This window comes from Phalaenopsis equestris, unplaced genomic scaffold (assembly GCF_001263595.1).
Source record: "Phalaenopsis equestris unplaced genomic scaffold, ASM126359v1 Scaffold000600, whole genome shotgun sequence".
Lineage (NCBI taxonomy): Eukaryota > Viridiplantae > Streptophyta > Magnoliopsida > Asparagales > Orchidaceae > Phalaenopsis > Phalaenopsis equestris.
This window is the reverse complement of record NW_018165040.1, coordinates 255,018-277,590: the sequence shown is the minus strand read 5'-3', so window position 1 is coordinate 277,590 and position 22,573 is coordinate 255,018. Positions and strand designations below refer to the sequence as shown.

The following is a 22,573-nucleotide window of genomic DNA, read 5'->3' as shown; positions in this document are numbered from 1 at the left end:
TTCTTAAATTATACAAAATCAATATCTCAAAAAATTGAAAATTCAAAACATTTCATATTTAAATCTCCAAATCTCAATCCTATGAGATTCTCAACTCCTCAAATACAAATTTAAATTTCAATCTTAAAATAAAATTCAAATATCAACCAATCTAATTCATTCAAAGTTTTTAATCTATCTCAAGTTTTAATATTTGAACTTTTCTGATTCTCATTGGCTGGTTCGGTCAACATGAATACATGTGAAGCTTTCCTAAGTCCTTCACCTAAAATTCTTTACCCAAACTTTCCTTCACCTGAGCATCTCTCCTTCATCATCCCCAGTGTAAATCATATCATCTACACACACGACAAGAATAGTACTGTGACCACTGTGTCGTCAAAAAAATACTATGTGGTCGACATTGATCTGCTAATAGCCCATGCATATCTTTTCTTTCCTAAACCTGCCAAACCAACCCCGAGGAGATTGTTTCAAACTATAAAGTGATTTTCTCAATATAAATGTCTTGCCCACTGTTTAGTTCTTGTCAAAGCCTGTGAGTATCTTCATATACACCTCTAGCAAATTCTCATAAAAAAAACACATTCTTCATATCTAGTTGGTGTAACCTCCATCTACCATTCACAACCAAAGAGACAAGTGTCATAACTGTGCTCATGTTTGTCACTAGTGCAATCACAGTCAATGTTATAATTTTGACTATATCTTTTCGCCACCGGCCATGTTTTGTAGCAATCAATATTTTCTTCTGAGGTCTGCTTCACTGAGAAGACCTATTTGCACTCGACTGCATTTTTCCCAATTGGTAGCAACACGAGCTCTCATGTCTTGTTCTTATCGAGAGCACTAAGTTCTTCCAACATTGTAATCTTACATTTTGGATCCTCCTTAGCTACCTATCAACACTTGAATATGGAGATAATGATCTAAGCTGCAATAAATACTCCATGTAAACATGATATGTTAGAGTATAAGACAAATTGTGCAATATCATGTAAGGAACAAAAATAATCAGGAGAATAATGATCAGGAGGATGACCCGTATTGTTGCGAGAGGTCCTCCTTAAAGTCATGGGAGTGGGAGAAGAAGAGAGGAAACATACCACCTGTGTAATCAAATTCCAATGTGGATGATGTAGGAGTCATGAGTCAGGGTAGACCGTGACAAGAGACTTGTTGACACGTGTGGCATGATAGAAATTGTTATTTCATTTTGTCATTTTCTCCTTGTATACACCCTCAGCTCCACTTGAACTTAAGTCCCACCACATACAGGCTCATTTTCCTTATTTTTCGGCTCCCCTCAATCGATCCATCCCACACAATGAGACAAGACATCATTCCCACTTGTATCAATCTCTTACCATCACTACTTCCCCCGCGCCTTACACATCTGACATCTAACGAGTCATTAAAGGGTGTCGTCACCTCCAATGTGTAGTATGATTTGAATTTTTAAATGTCACGTCCATACTTACAGACTATCTCTTCTCTATTGAGCTTCAACAAACATTCCCCTTCTAAGTGACAGAATAACCCAAGAAAATACAATTCATAACTATGAGATTCAGCTTCCCTATTGTGCTTGATTATCCTTCACATAATATACACAATCAAATATCTTTAATTAGAGGAGCTCACCATTATCTTATTTCAACAATTCACAAGGAAATCGCTACTCTAGTACTCTTAAGGGTATTCTGTTGATCGACTGAGCAATTGTCAAAACAACATACCCCCACAATTACTTTGGGACATTCATCGAGATCAACAAACTTCTGGCCATCTCTAGAAGATGACTATTCTTCCTCTATGTTATTTCGTTTTATTATGGTATGTATGGATTGGTGGTTTGATATATCCCTTAGGCTGACAAATACTTCTCAAGCATATTATTGATATACAATGCCCCGTTATCAGATCTCAATACCTTCACTACTGCACCTTATTGAGTCTAAATTGCCCAGTAAAAGTCTTTACAGCAGGCAATCACATCATTTTTGTTTCTCATCAGATATAACCAAGTAACATGAGAAAATAATCAATAAATTTCATAAAATATATGTAGTCATTCATCGAAGTTGTAGAACAAGGTTATCATACATCTGAGTGCACTAAATCAAAAACAAAAAAACTCCTATGCTTACCAAACTCACAGGCATCACACAAGTTTTTATTTATTTGCTTTTTCGTACAGAGACAAATACAAACGGCTTAACAAACTAATAGAAAAGTGTCACATGCATTTGTGATCTAGCAGCAACTCATCCTCCACACTTCTCCCAAATCCTCCAACTACATCACGCTCTACCATGGATGTCAAGGGCTCCATCCCTTCTCTATCAAAGTATCAGAGTCTATTATGTCATGTGTCAGCACCCCTTTATCGATAAAGACAACACTTCTCTCTCCCTTATTCTTCTATACCATCATATTCGTCCGGTCACCCCCTCTTCCACCCCTTTGGCCCCCACGATTACGACTACGGCCTCTAGACTGTCCACATTCACCCGTCTCACTTTCCTTATGTGGCTTTAGACAAGCTTCGCTCAGGTGTATCACTTTTCCGTAGTTGTAGCACCTGCAGGTCTCACCCTGGACATCTGTCGTACATGAGCTCGAGGCAGGTAAAGCAGATCGTGTACTTAAAAGTCCACTCAGAGTATAGCCTCATGCGGCTCTCCTCCTGCAACATCTTGGCGATGGCCTAATCCAGTGAAAGAATCTTTGTTTGGGCTAAGACGACCAATCTCGTATAATCAAATATCGGATTCAAATGAGGCAGAAGTTGCATAGTCCTCCTACGTGCAAAGATCTCCACCTTATGTGTAGTCCTCCTCCATGCAGACTACCGCCAAACGGAACATTACATTGCATCCTCGTTGGACAAAGGAATCTCATTTCCTCCATTGGTGACCTAACCCCACTTCCCCGCTAATTTACTTCTACTGACACACCTCCAGCATTCAAGCAGAATCCCACAGCTCCAATCAGCAAAAGCAATCATAAATCGAGATTAAAAGCATTCAAACAAACAATAAGAGAACTTTGTGGCTTCAAACGCCGAATTAAACAAAGAAACATGAAATGCCTATTGAATCTAAGAAGATGGATCTTAAAATGTACTAAATCGAATAGCCACGAGTGTTATTGCGAAGAAATTTTAAGCAGAATTTGAAAAAAAAATATAAGGAACTGGAATTTAAATTACCTGTATATGAAAGATTGACAGGAGCAATGGGAAGCGGAGATCGGACTCGAGGAAATGAGTGCACGGTAGTACCCAGCGCTGATGTACCCAGCGCTGCGTACATCTTATGTACGCAAATATTTCACGCACGGTAGAGGGGGAGATGCAGGGAGATTTATGAGGCTGAAGGCTTTATATATATATATATATATATATATAAATATATTTAATATTTTTTCTTTAAGTTATATTATTTATAATCTTAACCAGCCTCATGTAAATAGTCGAAATTATTTTGATACTTTATTCAATTGATAAGACTCGATTAATGTTGATCGCCACTTCAGCTTAAAAAAAGTTTAATAAATATTGAAGTAGATTGTACTTCATTTTCTATTAAAATGGGTTGTACTTCATTTTTTATTAAAGTAGGTGGGTGATTTTGAATTACAACCAACTTCAATAGAAAATGAAGTACATCAATTCTAATAATAATGGAAAATGATTGTGGGCAATCGGGAAGTACAACTTCCTTCAATTCTAATAAAAGATTTTTTTCTAAAAATAAGATTACATTTTATTTTAAGTACTTCATTTTCTATTGAATTAGGTTGTACTTCATTTTCTATTGAAGTTGGTTGTACTTCACAATCGCCCATCTACTTCATTTATTAAAGTAGATGGGCGATTGTGAAATATAACCAACTTCAATAGAAAATGAAGTACAACCTACTTCAATAGAAAATGAAGTACTTCAATTTCAATAACAATAGAAAATGATTATGGGCGATTGGGAAGTACAACCTAATTCAATTTTAATAACATGTTTTTTTTAAAAAATAATATATTTTAAGTATATTTTTTTTCATTTTCTTAATTAAAATGAGCTTATGTGAATTAAGTTTTAAGTATTGATTAAACTTTTTTTAATCGAATCTTATCAATTGAGTAAAATATCAAAATAGTTTCTGACTATTTACATCATACTACTTAAGATAATAAATAACATAACTTAAGAAAAAATATTTAATTATATATATATATATATTAGAAATTCCAGGAGGGCAGTTGCCCACCCCTAACATAGTTTGATTTCGTCTTTGAATTAAGTGACAGAGCAAATAACATTTTGTGTTAAAAATGTAATAATTTTTTTCCAAACAATATTATGAGAAAATAACATTTATATTGGTGGTTAACTCTAATATGGGGGCATGACTCAATCGACCAAGTGAGCCTGATTAATTAATCAAGCTCAACCTCAAGCTCAAGCTTAAATCTATGAGTTTGAGCTGATTTGTCTATTGTAATAGAGGACAAATAATAATCATTTAAATCATTTTTATAATAAAATGATAAATGCAATGAACAAATAACACATAAGTAAAATTTTATTTGATATAAAATATAATTTTTTAAAATTATTTTTAATAATTTATAGATAAAATCTTGAGATTTAATATATTTTAAATATATTTTATATTAATAATTTTTAAATGGCGTTACGTAGGAGCCAACAAGTCAAGCCAGGCCTGACTTGAGTTTAGCTGGTTAACTCATTATGCGCAACTCGTGAGCTATTTATCCTGCCAAACCCAAATCTCGTGAGCTATTTATCCTGCCAAACCTACATCTCCGCCTCTACCGTGCACTCATTTTCTCAAATCCGATCCCCGCTTCCCACCGCTCCTCTCAATCTTTCATATACAGGTAATCTAAATTCCAGTTCCTTTTTGTTTTTTTTTCAATTTCTGCTTAAAATTTATTCGCAATAACACTCGCGGTTGTTCGATTCTCTACATTTTCAGATCCATCTTCTTAGATTCAATGGGCATTTCACGATTCTTAGTTTAATTTGGGATTCGAAGCCACAAAGTTCTCTTATTTTTTGTTTGAATGCTTTTAATCTCGATCTATGATTGTTTTTGCTGATTGGAACTGTGTGATTCTGTTTGAATGCCGGAGGTGTGTCGGTAGAGGAAATTGGCGGCAAAGTGGGGTTAGGTCACCAATGGAGCAGATGAGATTACTTTTTCCAGCGAGGATGTAATCTAATGTTCCGTTTGGTGGTAGTCTGCGTGAGTTTTTTTTATTTAATATGCATATTAATTAACTAGTAAGCCGTAGATCTAACGATTAGCCTTTATTGATTTATTTATTTGATATGAAACCTTGGTAGTTATTTGATTCTTGTAGAGGATTAGGTGGATCCTTGGGCTTTTCTCTTCACTTCATCTCTTAAAAACTTCTTTCTGAGTCATCATTACTTTGTAGCGGAAGCATTATACATCTATTACAAATGTTTAAGAAAATTCAAGATGGTTATTAGAGTGGGAACTTTAATGTAGTTGGCAAAAACGTCCGGGCATGTACATGTGGAGCACCTCAAGATTCTTTAAAATTTAAATTATTTTTTTTGACCATTTGGTAGGATTTACTCTGAAGTCTACCTGCATAAATGTTCCTACCAAACAGGCCCTAAGATTCTAGAAGGATTTTGTTGCATTTGAATAATTTATTATACTCTCGATGATTTTTTTGTATTATTATATCTATTACATTTATTTTAACTTACAAGAGGGATCTCTCTATTCCGAGCGTATTCTTTTCCTTCCGAGTATGTCACCGTTCATGAGGCAGCCTTTAAAATTGGCATATGCTTTCCACCGGCACCTGAGATTATTGAAATTGTGAAAGTGTTTGGAGTTTGTGTTGCTCAGCTGTCTTGCCACGTGGTGACAATTCATACGGGTTGATTGCTTTCTTCAAGAGTCGCGGGTTGACATTAACACCAACAATTTTAGAGCGGTTGTGCGGGTTCCTTAGTTACACAAATGATATTGTGATGTTTAAGCACAGGGCGTTAAATTTTGATAGAGAATGACTTATTTTTTTTTCAAAAAAAGTTTTACTTCTCGAATGATATGGTGGTGAAATTTTTGATTTCGATCAATCGAGCGTATTCTTCTCCTTCCGAGTATGTCGCCGTCCATGAGGCAGCTTTTAAAATTGGCATACGATTTCCACTGACACTTGAGATTATTCAAATTGTGAAAGCGTTCGGAGTTTGTGTTGCTCAATTTTCTTGTCGGGTGGTGACAATTCTTATCGGATTGATTGTTCTCTTCAAGAGTCGCGGGTTGACATTAGCACCAATAAATTTAGCGCGGTTGTGCAGGTTCTTTAGTTACACACATGATAGTGTGATGTTTAAGCACAAGACATTAATTTTCCCTAAAGGAACCGATAAGACAATGGTCCGTGAGATTCTTCTTTACAAAGAACGATTGGGGGCTTCGTGAGAGGCGATCAAGGTTCCAACAAGTTGTTTATCTCTCTTTAGGCTACTGAAGATGAAATACTGCAGATACTAGGATTTCACAACTTTAAGGAGATGCTATTTGAGACATAATATATTTATCAATTTGTGGGCGATGAATCATTGTTGAATATCAAGCTTTCATTCCACTGCAAACAATTCATGACTATAGCATTACAAAAATCTAAGAAGAGAACTTCCGAGCCAGCACTCGTAGAATCCTTAAAGCAGATCTTAATGAATAGTGGCTATAAAGTATTGTCTCAGGAACATCAAAAGAAGGTTAAAGTATTGTGGGAGCCACTCCCTAGTCCTTTTGACTATTCATATTCCTGAGAATGTCTTGTCTTATGAATATACTAGGCTCTTGACTCTCATAGGCCGAGAGCTTTGTAAGTTTCATTTATATTCTGCTACTGTATAATCATTTTATTTATCTGACCCGAATTTCTTTTCTTCTTAGGTGGATAAAATGGTGGAAATTCAAAAGAAGCTAGAACTAATTTTGAGAAATTTGAACTCCGGATTTGTTAAGATAAAATATTTCCAAGGAGAGTATAAACGTCGATATGAGTCTGAGGTTGAAAGAGTCAGAACTCTAGAATCACAATTGACAGAGTGCAGGATAAAACTATTAACAATGGAGCCTTCCTCCCTCTTGTTGCAGCTTCAGGATCTGGAGAGAGCATGAGCTGACCTCAGTGAAAGAAATAGGAGCGTGAAGGCTCTTGCCCAAGAGGAAGAGATCCGAATTTCGAGGTCCGCGAAGGATGTTAATGTTGTAGAAGTTAAGCGCAAAACAATCGAGGACTTTAAGAACTCGCTTGAGTTTAAGACTATCATTTGAGACCATGTTTAAGGGGCTCGTGATCGAGTACTTGATGGAGCTGTAAAAATGGTTCAGCCAATCTTGATTTTAAGGATTTTTTATTTTTCTATTGAAAACTTACCCATTTCTTTTAATGTCTTGGGCATATATAGAGTCTTGCAATATTTACAAATTAATTCCTACACCTAGACTTCTCCTATATACAATATGACCTTACATTAGATACAAATCTCAACAACCTCCCCAAGATGGGCAAAAGATATTCATTAAACCCATCTTGTCACATAACCCAGACAAACCTAATAAGCTAAGTCCTTTGATGAGGCAGTCAGCCACCCAGTAGTCCATCGTTCATTTTTTCCTTCATGAAGAATATATCAATCTCCACATGTTTGGTTCTATCATGTTGCACTTGATTGTTGACGATGCTGATCGTTGACTTGTCGTACCACAACTTCATTTGAGCTTCTTGGTCCACCTTAAGCTCTACCAACATGGCTCTCAACCACATCATCTCAGCAACTCTTAAGGTCATGGCCCTATACTCAGCCTCTACTGATGATCTCGCTACTACTGATTATTTCTTGCTCTTCCAAGGGACCAATTCGCTCCCTACGAACATGTAGTATCCAGATGCGGATATCCTGTCATCCATATAACCCGCCCACTCAAAGTCACAATAGCCCTCAACGCTTACATGCCTATTCTTCATAATGATCAACCCCTTCCCTGATGCACTCTCCAAGGACCTCAGAATCTGATATATTGCATCTATGTGACACTTCCTCAAGTCATGCATGTAACGGCTCACCACATTTACTGCAAATGATATGTCGCGACGAGTGTGACACAAATAGATGAGAGGACCAACCAACCTATGGTACCTCACGCGATCAACTGGCTTTCCTACCTCTACGCTCAACTTTCCCTGATCAATTGGTGAAACTGCAAGCTTGCATCCCAACATGCATGCCTCTGTGAGCAAGTCTAGCACATATTTCCAAATTCGTCATAGTATTGAAGTTATTGAGATGCTCTGTCATTGAACTTTTTTCTATCTTCATGCTGAATAATTTCTTCATTAAAAAAAAAATATTATTGAAAGTAGAAGGTTTTTTGTACATCTTAGTCAATACCACCACGAGAATCACCGTAATTTTCTCATTCACAATGTTAAACGCAACAGATGAGGAAAGTGTTAATTTGATAAAACCCAGTGTCGTTCGATCCAATACTTCTCATTCCTTAATTAGCATAGACTCAGGCATATTTGTGATTCCTAATGGTGGCAAGTACTGATACAACAAATTTTTCACCTCCATCTTCCAGAAAGCAAAGTTTGTCCAATTGAACTTCTCTACCTTAAACCTTGCTTCTTCGACCATTGCTCCCGCTCGAATCAAACTCCTCTCTAATATTGGTTCTTGTTGGGAATCCTCCAAACAATTATCAAAGTCACAGCGGAATAAGATCACAGGATTTAAGAAAACCGAAATAATAAATTAAAACCAAAAGCACAATAAAAAAACAAACAAAAAAGAAAACGGGAATTTTACGTGGAGAAAACCCGACAATGAAAAAAAACAACAGAACCACACCACCACAAATTTCACCATGAATTTTAGAGAGTTTTACAAATGAATCACACAAGTTTCTTCTTCACACTCACACGAAGAAACTTACAATGCACCACTCCACACTCTTCCTATAAACACCAGAATCCTTCTCACTAACACTTCTCACATTCAACAAGATTTTGTTGGTGAACTAACAGGAAGAGTTACATTCGAGAAAGCAGAGTAACAACACTAGGCGCTTAAGAGCCTAGTTTTGGCGCCTAAGCGCCAATCTTTCAGGATAGCGCCCAACAAATCGGGAGCTTGAGCGCCTAAAGTCGGTAGTTAAGCATTGGCTCCTTTGTCTGTGCCAAAAATATGGGCGTTTGAGTGCCCAAAAGGGGGCCTCCATTATTATCTTGGGGTGCTTTGGCTCCAGATATAGAACAAATAGATGGAATTTAATTTTCGGTAATAGTTCATCTAGTGGCAGAGTTGTACTAGTCAATCAAATATTAAAATGAGTGAATTTGTTAGATATCTGAAGTCTATTGTTCACAATGATGGTGAAATAGATAAGAATGTTATTAGTAGAATTTAAGTTTGATGGTTTAAGTTGAGGAATGCATTAGACCTATTATGCGATAGTAATGTACCGTTTATACTTAAAAGAAATATTTTATAAGATGGTGGTGATACCTAGACTGCTTTATGACACAAAATATTGGCCTGTAAAAGAGAAGCATAAAATTAAAAGTTAAGTGTTATTGAGATGAGAATACTCAGGTGGATGAGTGGTTTTACACTAAGAGACAAAATGTGAAACGAATATATCAGTAAAAGGGTTGGAGTTGCTCCAGTGGCAGACAAGATTAGAGGGAATTGCCTTAGATAGTTTGGTCGCATAAAGGTCGACCATCTGATTATACTGTTAGGAAAGTAGATATTTTAAATTCGACTTATAATAAGAAAAGTAGAGGTAGATCTAAAAAGACTTGGGCATGCTGCATAAAAATGATCTTAATTTATTAGAATTAAATTAAAATATGACGCTCGATAGGGCACAATAGAGGAAAATGATTCAAGTAGCTAACCCCACTTAGTGGGATAAAGGCTTGTTGTTTTTATTATAGTAACAAAATTCAGCCTCCTTGACGAGAAGACATGAAACCATATATTAACTCCACACTTAAAAATCATTTAGCATGAATTAGTCACACATTTATATTGAAGCCTTGTTGCCTATTTATAGCATATGTGAAATATATTGGCCTTAATTGAAATAGCAAAGAATTGGATTTATTTGCATGCTAAATTTAGTGGCATTAGGTGAAATTAAGGTTTGGAGAGCCTACTGAATCATAACTTTCCTCTTTAAACTCATTTGCCCCTACTAACTAGTTATCACCATTATTCAGGATGCAAACATAATTTATGGTTGCCCCCTCCAGTCGGCTCTAAGGATATATTTAAACCAGAGAATGTTATAGATGGCTTTTAACTCAATCAATACCCGATGATTTCAACATCTAGAAGAATTATTCTATTAAAAATGCAGCATATAACAAATAAACTTAATAAATAAAGCAAACGACTTCATTCTTATAAATCTCTGATCCGTTCTTCTTTGATCTAGATTTTCTAAAATAACAGTTTGGAAATGCAAAAAATGCTTTGATACCGACATTTTTTGGAACAAACTCAACACCACAATATGTTTTATTATAATATCAACATGAAGAATAATGATGTGAAATATTTTGGAACCGATAGAAATTTTTCTGTAATAAAAAGGTTGTGCAGAACCTAGGTTCGTGAGCTTTCTCTTACATATAATATTTCTCATCTATGCATGGTTTAGATTTGCATTAAAGTATCAATTAAGAAACATGCAAGAATTCATGTAAGTTGAGGAAATGATCTACATGAAGAAAGTTACATTGCATTTGATACATATCTATAATCTAATTAGAGTTTCAATGCGAACTCTAATCCTTCTATCTTACTTGCAGAGAGAGAGAGAGAGAGAGAGAGAGAGAGAGAGAATAGGATTTTGGGGGTTGCACCTAAGATATTGAACCTCTTAGCCTGAAATTTTTGTTTAAGACATCAAGATTTTTGGCACATGCTTTGAATCATAATTTGTAGAGAAAATATAAGAGGGGGGTAGGTGTCTAACCGAGTCAAGTTGAAATGTGAGCCAAGTAATACTCTAGTCAGCTAAAAAAGTGGCACATAAACTTCACTCATTGAGCTAATGAACCAAGCTTAAGCTAATCCCAACACTAATCATTAGCGCATGAGATGATATGCTTAAAAATTTTAATATAAAATACATTCAAAATATATTATAATTTAAGAGTTTAAATGTAAAAAATTAAAAAATATTAAAAAGTACATCTCAATTTCTTATATCAAATGAATTTTTATTATTTTTCTCATAATTGTTCATTTTTTTGTCGCCTTATTACAAAACTTAATAGAATCAAAATCATTTTCTTCTTTATAGTAAATGAGCTAGCTCATGAGTTAGAATTAAGCATGAACTAAATAAATTTATCAACTTAAGCTCAAGCCGAAAGTGGTTCAAGCTCAGTTAGTCTCATTTACATCCTATAGTAAGGCATAGGGTATCCAAGTAAAGTCAAAACTAAAATGATGACAAGAATGGTTTATATGAATTGATAAAAGAGAAACTATTTTGCTGATTGAATTTCAAACCGGTGTATGAGTTATATTTATATACATTCATTTCTCTAATGAAGGAAGGAAGAAACCTACATCAAGACAAATCTAGTATAAAAGTGCAAAGTACATTACAGAAATATCAACTAAAATATAATAATTCCTAACAAAACATGATAAACCATATTAATCCTATTTTATTTTTCTTATGCCTGGACGAACAAGAGAGAGAAAATTAGAGAGGATGTTGTTGGGTGAAAACCAGAGTATGCTCCTAAACTTCTTTTCGACAGTCAGACCTCCCTTTTAGGAGATTCAATTTGAATTCTAGTTTATTTTTTATCTCCTATTTTGGTGAGAAAATTAGAATAAAATAATTATCTAGGTTTCATATCAAAAAAAAAAAAAAATCAATGAAGGCTAATTGTTAGATCTATGACTTACTAGTAAATCAGATTGATTAATAGACATGTTAAATAAAAAAAAATTCAGAGACTACCACCAAACAGAACAGTAGATTGAAGTAGATTGCACTGGAATTTATATTACTAGTATCTGAGAGATTGAGAGGAGCTGTAGGAAGTGGAGATCCGATTTGAGCAAATGGGTGCACGTTAGAGGCCGAGATGCAACGAAATTTATGAGGCGAAAGCTAATTAAAAATGAAAATAATAAACTTAAATATAATAATGATTAATTTCATTTAACTTTATTTATAGAAAAAAATTAATATTGGAATTGAAGTAGGTTATATTGAAGTAGATTGTACTTCATTTTCTATTGAAAATGGCTGTACTTCACAATCGACCACCTACTTCAATAGAAAATAAAGTGCAACCTAATTAAATAGAAAATTATGTACAACTAATATCAATAGAAAATGAATTACAATCAACTTTGATAGGAAATGAAGTACAACTTTATGTTTAGAAAATTTTTTTTTATTAGAATTGAAATAGGTTGTACTTCACAATCGTCCGCAATCATTTTCTATCGTTATTGGAATTGAAGTACTTTGTTTCCTATTGAATTTAATTGTCTTTCAACTTCTCTGGATGCTATAGTATTGAATTATTTCAAGAAATAATTGGATATTTGTAATTTCAATAATTTTATTAGATTATTTTATTAGTTATAATATAATTAGGTGTTGACTGTTGAGGTCAGAAATTCTATTTTTAATATTTAAATTTTAAAAAAAAAAGTCTATTTCAGTCTAAAAGTTTAATGTTGAAATTTCCTGCTTTTATTTCCAATGCTGGAATATTCCTTATGCAGTCTCAAAATTATGCGTGTTTGACTGTCCCATCAAGGAAGAAAGTACAGACAAACTCAATATTATCCTTGAATTATTAAAATTTTTTTTTTAAAATAATTTATATTTTATATGAAATAATTTCTTATAATTGATATCTTAATTGCTCGTTGCATTTACCATTTTATTATATAAAAAAAAAAATAATAAACTAATATTATTTGTCCTCTACTATATACAAGTCAGCTAAAACTCATGGACTTAAGCTTGAACGTGAGTTTAAACTTGATTAATTAATCAAGCTCAAACTCAATGTGCCAATGACTCGAGCTCAACTCAAATCATTTACACCCCTACATACATATTTATATATTTAACACCTAAACTTTATTTTCTACATTTATACACCCCAAAATTTTTTTTAAAATTCGATTCCAATTTAAAAAAAAATTGTGGACATTTTTAGCACTTTTAATTCAACTCCAATTTAAAGAATTTTGGGGAATAATTTAGCTCTAATTTAAACAGTCCAGCATGAATAGTGGGGATAGTTTGGTACTTTACTCCAGAAATTTAAGATTTATATTTTTGAATCGTAAAATATTTTAGTTTTCATAAATAATTTATAAATTTAAGTTGCAAGTTTGATTATTGAAGGAGTTCAAATTTTATTTAATTCTTAATTATTAGTGTATCGTATTTATTGGGCGAATAATTTAAGTGGGGTGGTAAATATTTAATTGGAATTACTTCATTTTCTATTGGAATCGGTTGTACTTCATTTTCTATTGAAATTGGTTGTACTTCATTTTCTATTGAAGTAGGTGGGCGATTGTGAAGTGCAACCTATCTCAAGAGGAAACGAAGTACTTCAATTCCAATAACGATAGAAAATGATTGCGGGCGATTGTGAACTACAGACTATTTCAATTCCAATAGAATTTTTTTTCTAAAAATAAAGTTGTACTTAATTTTCTATCAAAGTTGATTGTACTTCATTTTCTATTGATGTTGGTTGTACATCATTTTCTATTTAAATAGGTTGCACTTCATTTTCTATTGAAGTAGGTGGCCGATTGTGAAGTACAGTCACTTTCAATAGAAAATGAAGTACAATCTACTTCAATATAACCTACTTCAATTCCAATATTAATTTTTTTCTATAAATAAAGTTAAATGAAATTAATCATTATTATATTTAAGTTTATTATTTTCATTTTTAATTAGCTTTCGCCTCATAAATTTCGTTGCATCTCGGCCTCTAACGTGCACCCATTTGCTCAAATCGGATCTCCACTTCCTACAGCTCCTCTCAATCTCTTGTACACTGGTAATCTAAATTCCAATGTACTGTTCCGTTTGATGGTAGTCTCTGAATTTTTTTTTATTTAATATGCCTATTAATCAATCTGATTGAGTAATAAGCCATAGATCCAATGATTAGCCTTCACTGATTTATTTTTTGGATTTGAAACCTAGATAATTATTTTATTCCAATTTTCTCACCAAAATAGGAGATAAAAAATAATCTAGAATTCAAATTGAATCTCCTAAAGGGAGGTCTGACTGCCGAAAAGAAGCTTAGGAGCGTACTTTGGTTTTCACCCTACAATATTCTCTCTAATTTTCTCTCTCTTATTCGTCCAGGTATAAGAAAAATAAAGTAGGATTAATATGATTGATCATGTTTTGTTGGGAATTATCATATTTTAGTTGATATTTCTTTAATGTGCTTTGTACTTTTAAATTACATTTGTCTTGATGTAGGTTTCTTCCTTTCTTCATTAGGGAAATGAATGTATATAAATTTAACTCATATATCAGCTTAAAATTCAATATGCAAAATAGTTTATCTTTTATCAATTCATATGAACATTTCTTGTTATCTTTTTAGTTTTGACTTAACTTAGATACCCAATGCCTTACTATAGGATGTAAATGAGTCTAACCGAGCTTGAGCCACTTTGGCTTGAGCTTAAGTTGATAAATTTATTTAGTTCATGCTTAATTCTAACTCATGAGCTAGCTCATTTAGCATAAAGGAGAAAATGATTTTGATTCTAGTAGTTATTGTAATAAGGCGATAAAAGAATGAACAATTATGAAAAAAATAACAAAATTCATTTGATATAAGAATGGAGGATATTCTTTTTATTTTTTTAATAATTTATATTTGAACTCTTAAATTCTAATATTTTTTGAATGAATTTTATATTAACATTTTAAAGCATATTATCTCATGGCTAATGATTTGTGTCGTGATTAGTTCAAGCTTAGTCCATTAGCGCATTGAGTTAAGTTTATGTGCCATTTTTGCTTCGAATATGGGTTTTTCGTCTAGTCACAACGTAAATCCTCGCTTTTAGGCTCATGTATGATTGTACGTCATGCAACATAATTCTTAATCTTCTGACAAACACTAAGAGTAAAACTTGGAATCACTTTTCAAAATAATACAAAACAGCAGGATAGTTAGGAGCTTAAGAGGGTTCTTCTGAGCCCTTAAGTATCCCTTGCCCTTTTCCTTTATGTTAAGATTTTAGAACTCCTTCCTTGAAAACAACAAACCCAAAACTTTTTTGAGAACGAGTTACAATCTTAATCGGGAGTCTTCTTAAGTAACATCAATTGCCTAAGATGTAATTAATAGAGGTTTATTAAAGATTTACATACATACCACTCAATTCCTATGTATTCACATATTTATCATCTAAACTTCAATGTTCAGATACATAACACCTAAATAAATAGTAAATAAACAAAATAACATGCTTTATATATATATAACGATAATAAATTATTAAACTTACATAAATTAAGGGAAATATAACAGCTTTTTGAAAAATTAAAGTATTGTTTATGCTTTAATTTTTTTTTAAAGCAACAGGGAAGGATAAATATTTTTACTTTAATTTAAAAAAATATTAATATTAAAAAAAATTCATGGCATGGCCAGCTTACCTATATGATTTTATGAATTTTGTAAAATTTATTTTGAATTTATAATTTTTATTATTAGATTAAAAAATATATTATTCTTAAAATTTGTCTAAAGTTTGCTATAGACTAATAATATAAAATATTAAAAGACAAATATGTATAAAATTTCTAAATAGAGATTAAACCCTAATTTTGAGATAAACCTAGACTTTTTGTGAATCCTAAGTAGGTAGGTTAATCTAATTTTTAGGTATAACACTCCCGATCAAGATGACAACGGCTTTCGAACATCTCAGGAATATTGGTATCCTTAAACTATTGCTATAGTAACGACAATTTTTGAAATTTTTTAGTTGAAGGTGATAAAAAGTGTCTTTATTAGTAATCATGAGTTACTTCATCTTAGAATACTTACATAGCCGAAGGGGGTAAGACTGTTGTTTGATAGGTCTTAGTCCTTAGCATTTACTAGAGGTACCTAGTATACAACTTAGTTTTCTAAAGCGGACAATTCTAGGGTATGTAAAATCCTGAATTTTTTTTCTAAGTTGGCTAATCCTAGGGTTTACTGTTGATTTGTATAGTGGATGGTTTTTGTTATTTAAGTTAATGCATTTTAGATTTAATTTGGTGTTTGATATTTTATTCATGATTTGGTTCAACTCCTAGATTTATTGGCCAACATGAAAATCAAGGTATTTTGTGTTTGTTGTTTTGTATTTAGTTTTTGGATCTAAGTTGTTGTTATCCATTTTATTATATCCTTAAGTTCAATTTCAGTCTTAGCGTCAAGTTTTAGATTGAAGTTAATATGAAAATTGCAAACTTTGTAATTTGGCATGGGAGTTTACAAACTAGAGATTAAGTTTCTTTTGAATATTCTTAAATTTCAAATGATTTAAGGTTTCAAGTGCTTTAGATGTTTGAGTTCTTAAGTTATTTCATATGTCATTAAATATTTTTAAAAGTGAAATTTTCAATTTATTTCATATGGATTAGAATGTTTTAAAAGTGAAAACTTCAAGTTATTTCAAAGGATTTAAGTGTTCTAAAAAGTTGAAATTTGTTCGAAAAAGTTGAAATTTAAAGTGTTTTATAATTAAGACTTTGAAGTTATTTTTAGAAAATGTTTTATAATTAAGACTTCTAAAATAATTTAAAGTGTCTTTAAATTTTTATGATTTAAATGTTTCAATGAGGTTTTAAGGATTTGAAGTTATTGTTACAAAATGTTTAACAAAGTTATAAAATTAAGATTTTTAGAATTATTTTAAGTTGTTTAAAGGTTTTATGTTATATATATTTTTTAATTTCTTAAGGACTTCTAAATTATTTTATGAAACATTTTTTTTTAATTTGTTTTTCAAAGGTTTATTTAAATTTTTTGAAAAGGTTACTTTATTTTTATTAAAATATTTTTTAAAATTATTTTTAAGATGTTTTAAATTTATTTTTAACAACTTTAATTTTTATGAAAGGTTTAAAAATTACTTTTAAAAGCTTTTAAATTCATTTTTAGAAGTTCATTAATTTATCTTAAAGATTTCAAATTCATTTTTAAAAGGTATTTAAACTGTTTTTTAAAAGTTATTTTATTTTGCGAAAGGATTAAAAACTATTTTTTAAGAAGTTTTTAAATTTATCAATTTTTTTCTTTTTCTTAAAGGTTTTTTCTTTTAAAAATTTAAATCGTTATGTTAACTACAAATGTTTGTAATTGACATCCTAAACACTTAAATTTCTATACTAAAAAGAGAACCTACACATGAGGTGTTCTCATTTTCTTTTTTTTAGGGTTTATTATTCACATAATTGACACATAACTTATCAGATGGAGGATATTGTGCATGAAACATGAGATATATGAGAAAAATTACATGGGTTAAATTATCTGTAAGAGCATGTCGAATATGAGGAAATTTGCATGGAATAAGTACATATAAGAACATGCCATGCATGGGAATTTTCATGAGGTAAAGTCATGGAGAACATGCTATACTTTATGAAGTGTGATTTTTTTTCTTACTACTATCAAAGAATTATATCTTTAATTATTCTTATGCCTCTTGGGATCATAAAGTTTTTTATTAAGTTTAAAATTATCTTCATCATTTAGTTTTCCAATGCTCAAAATCTCTTGAATAACTCTCATATCTCCTGTGGATGATGTAGGAGCTAAGCATGCCTCTAAAGAACTTTAATATAAGATTTCAAAGAAAAACTTTGAAAGCAAATGGCTAGAGCCCACAGTCAACTTAGATAACCTAAGCTAAACTCTATGAGAGTTCATTCAATGACACCCTGGATTTGCAAAAGGTAAAGATGTTAATAAAGTAATTAGAACTAACCACCAACTACATCAATACTGAGGAGTACAATAACTTAACAGAGCATTTACCTCAACTTGCTCGAGTTACACTGCAATAAGGTGAGAATTTTAATATATTTTAAAAAGTGACAAGAGGTTTTATAATCCATGTAATGGAAAAGAAACCATGTTTCTACCAACATATTACCATTAACGTTTGTAAAATTGCAAGTGATTGAGGAGATTCATTAGGTCACCGAACGCCTAAAAGGAGATGGTACCTCCTCTCACTTGATAGTATTGTGAAGGGCACCTTTTGTACACTAGTACACAATAATCTCTCCCCTAAGAGTGTTTATGTGTAAAATCACCAAATACATCTAAAATAAAGATTTAATCAAGCATATAATTCCGATGAAGGATAGTGTTCTTGCACGAGACATGTTCAAATATTATGTTTTTAAGAAGACCGTAGGCATGACATAAAAGTAGTTGATATTTGAGAAATTTGTTGAAAGAGTTGATTAAAATTCCTTAAGAGGATTTATTTTAGCAAACAAGAAAAAAGAAGCTCTTGAAAGGGCATATGAAAGAACCTATTTCGTCATAGCAATTCACACCAATAGGGATGTGTCAACCATCATTGAAGGAGGGGTGGTAAATGCATCATGCAAAGCAAGCCTTAATAAAATTAATCAAAAGAGGTAAACTCAATGACTACCACCTAAGTTTTTTATGCTAAAGTGGCTCCAATAACCTTCATTGAAGTGGATAGACTAAAAAATGGCATCATGTGATAGTTATCATTGTCACCTGATAGCCAATGAGTGAATAAATCATTTTAATTGGTTATGGGAGTCCATCATCCTCTTCTATAATGGAGTATTTAGTAAAATGATTTAGGTGTAGTATATTTTGTACCGCTTATCAGCCTACTCGTTAAATTTTTTGGAGGAAAGAAAGGTGAACATGGATACACCACTGTACTCAACTTTATCGTACTAGGTGTCCATATAAACTATAACATTTGTTATTTACTTATTATGTTGCAGATAACTTCTCAACTATATGATAAGAAGTTAAAATGAGGGAGATTAGATGTGATTAAGGGTCTGTTATCTTGAGGTGTTAGAAATATTTGAGAATATATATTGTTGCTGGATTTTGATGTAAAAGTGTAATGTTACATGCTTTAATTTGTAGAGGTTGTTTTATCCACTAGATCTTCTTTATTATTCTTTAAGTAGTAAGGGTGACTTGTCCAAGCCTTCTAGGAGGACAACTTGGTGTTTTCCAATATAAGAACTAAGATGTTATGAGAATTAAAATCGCATATGATAGACTAAAGGTCAGGAAGGAGGATGGACCTACTAAACTAATGATAATAAAATAACATCCAGTACATCAGTTGAACTTATAAGGTAGAAGGCACTAAAATCTTCAAGGGCTAATTCATGGATGAAATGCAATATTCCAATAAGATTCCAATGTGGCGCTGGTTTAAAAATTGAGTGGCAAGTAAAGCTTATGTGTAGTCTTGTTGAATCTAAATCAACATATGTGACGACTACTCCTATAATACATGGGTGTATTTATTGTGGCTTTGTTTTGAGATCTAGTAAGCATTGCATATTTACTTTGTGTTTATATATTTTTTAACTTTTACAAAATGCTTTTTTTGTCTAGTATTTTCATCAATTTTTAGTAGTTTAGACTAGGATAAATTTTTTTACTTATAAAAATTAATTGTATTATTTCAAATAAATTTTTATTTGGTTTATATTTGATATGCAAACCATCTTCACTAGAGCTTAGAACATTTTCTATTTTATTTTAAGCATATTTTTATATATTCTTATGATCGAGTATCATAGATGGGAAAAAAAAAATTCCTTGTTAGTTTTATCATTCTTGAAGAATGTTACCTCTTTTGAAAGTAGGTTTTCTATAATCTTTCCAAGTTTTATTTTGTCGTTGAAATATTAACAATCCGTTCATATTAAATGTTCGCTTTCAAATAAAGGCGATATAATTTATTCTTCAACAATTGCTTTCCTATGAACTTTGTAGTTTTGTGTTTTTAAGCGTTGCTGTTTTTACTTTCCTACTGGTGAACAAATGTTTTAAGATTATTTTGATCTTCTTTTAAATGAAAGTTCACTGTGTTATGATGGAGCCCAGTCCGCCCAACCCGACTCCTGCTCCCGCTCCCGCTCCCGTTCGTGAATCGTCGAGCCTCCCATTTCCGCAAACAGGCAAACTGCTCCCTTCTATGATTCACGAAACGACACCACCCTCTGCTCTTCTTTAAGTCGCGAACAGGTAGCAGTTCCGTGGTGGTGCGTGTGGTTCAAACGAGAAGAAAGGTATCGCACGGCTCTCCTTCTGATTTTGCACGGTCTTTTTTTTGTTCTTCTTCGGTAGTCCTGCTTCCACGGGAATAGAGGAAGAGAAGTGCAAGAAGTAGTTCCTTGCGGTATAGGAAGAAAAAGCTCGTAAGAATTGGCTATCTCGTAACTTTACAACGACATAAGGTATCATTAAAATTATTCTAGGAGAGAAAATCCTAAATGCAATACCCTTGATCTTTTCCTCGAGCTTTGTAGTGCATAAAGGCAAAAGCATGCATCAGAAATAAATAAGAGAAAGGATGCATCAAAAAAACTTTGCATTGATATTTGTAGACATTCAAAAGCAACCCGAGTTCTTATCAAAAGGGTATTTGATGTGAGAATCATGTAGCAAGCGTACTGTTTCTACTGGTATATGCTTTTGGCAGAGCTTTGCCTTCAGCTCCTACAGGTCGTGTGGTTCCTACAGAGAGTGTAAGGCTTTGCAAATATTATGCCAATTTTTCTCATGTTCTTGGGTGAATCCTCCGGTTTTAGTGCTAACAAGACTTATCTTTGACAATTCAAAATTCCATTACTTTGATGTGATCCACATTTTGTTGGGATTTTAATGGAAGAACTTTTGCATTTGATGACTTTAGGGGTCTTGTGTTGTATATATTAGTATTTTAGGCAACTATTAGAGAGCTAACTGTGATGAATGAATTTCAAATTTGTGTGTTTAGTTGGATATTGATTCTTTTAAGTGTGGTGCAAGTGTGATGTAAATCTCAAGGGAAGTCATTTTCTTGTACCAATATAAAACCTGAATTTTCTAGAGAGTGATAATTCCTCATCCTTCTTTCTTCTATGTAATTCGCAAATGGCATTTTCGTGCATTGTGGTTTTAGTCAGACATGTTACAGATAGATTTTTAATTGTGGTGTGAATTCCAATCAAATCACAGATTTTTAGTGGTTTTAACTTCATCGCAATTTTTTTTAGTTTAAATGATCAAAATAGAAAATAAAGTACATCAATTCTAATAATAGTGGAAAATGATTGTGGGCAATTGGGAAGTACAACCTCCTTCAATTCCAATAATTTTTTTTTTCTAAAATTAAGGTTACATTTTATTTTCTTTTGAAGTACTTCATTTCATATTGAAGTAGGCTGTACTTCATTTTCTATTGAAGTTGGTTGTACTTCACAATCGCCCATCTATTTCAATAGAAAATGAAGTACAACCAACTTCAATAGAAAATGAAGTACCACAATTTCAAAAACAATAGAAAATGATTATGGGCGATTGAGAAGTACAACTAAATTCAATTTCAATAGCAATTTTTTTAATAAATAATATATTTTAAGTATATTATTTTCATTTTTTTAATTAAAATGAGCTTATGTGAATTGAGTTTTAAATATTGATTAAACTTTTTTTAATCGAAGCATATCAATTGAGTAAAATATCAAAATAGTTCCCGATTATTTACATTATACTGCTTAAGATAATAAATAACATAACTTAGTAAAAAAATTGTTATTTTGACCCCCAATTAATGAACTAAAGTAAAAGGACACTTTTGTAATGTGGTACCGCTCACCTACCACATCTCACCTACCGTTCATCTACCGTTCATCTACCTCCCACCTACCGCTCACCTACCTCTCACCTATCACTCTCTTGCTTCTATAAATAGAGAGGGTATGAGGCTTAGGAGAGCAAGGGAAGAGATCTTAAGGGTGTGAGGCTTAGGAGAGGAAAGTGAGAAGATATCTTATGCTACCACAAACGAGGAGTGAATAACTATAGAGTTAGAGAGGAGGAGAGCATCTTGAGGCCTTGTATCAAGGTGTCGCTTGAGAAGGAGGCCGTAGAAGGAAGATGAGGGCTCATCTCTATGTATAAGCTATGTATTCTCCATTTCTTTTGCCTTAGTGAACTATTTGATTGATTCCCTTCCGTGGACGTAGATCCAGTTGGATCGAACCACGTAAACGATCTGTGTTTGCTTGTGTTCTTTTTCGTCTCATTTCTATGCTAGGAAGTACATATCTCACAACAATTGGCGCCGTCTGTGGGAAGATCCATACTTCTTGGCTAGAGGTCTCCACGTAAAGGTGTTCGCGGCCAGCGACGAAGAAGAGGAGTTCG

At 32.5% G+C, this 22,573-nt stretch overlaps 2 protein-coding genes across 4 annotated transcripts in view; one reads left to right on the top strand and one right to left on the bottom strand.

Annotated features, from left to right (window-relative positions):
• Positions 1–4,785: 4,785 nt before the first annotated feature.
• Positions 4,786–22,573, top strand: part of LOC110029633 (dentin sialophosphoprotein-like) — a 29,854-nt gene continuing 12,066 nt past the window's right edge. The window contains exons 1-2 of one of the 3 annotated variants that reach the window (XM_020732008.1): positions 4,786–4,903; positions 20,267–20,451. The gene's annotated coding sequence lies outside the window, so the exon portion shown is untranslated. Of the gene's footprint in view, positions 4,904–20,241; positions 20,452–22,573 lie in introns of all 3 variants that reach the window. The other 2 variants (XM_020732009.1, XM_020732011.1) reach the window with 2 other exon arrangements.
• On the bottom strand, positions 7,919–8,308 carry LOC110029711 (uncharacterized mitochondrial protein AtMg00810-like). The gene has a single exon (XM_020732133.1). It carries the CDS (start codon positions 8,306–8,308, stop codon positions 7,919–7,921), a length of 390 nt encoding a protein of 129 aa, XP_020587792.1.

Coding starts and splice junctions, on each gene's coding strand:
- LOC110029711 (XM_020732133.1), bottom strand. CDS start 8,308: ATGTTGGGATGCAAGCTTGCAGTTTCACCAATTGATCAGGGAAAGTTG.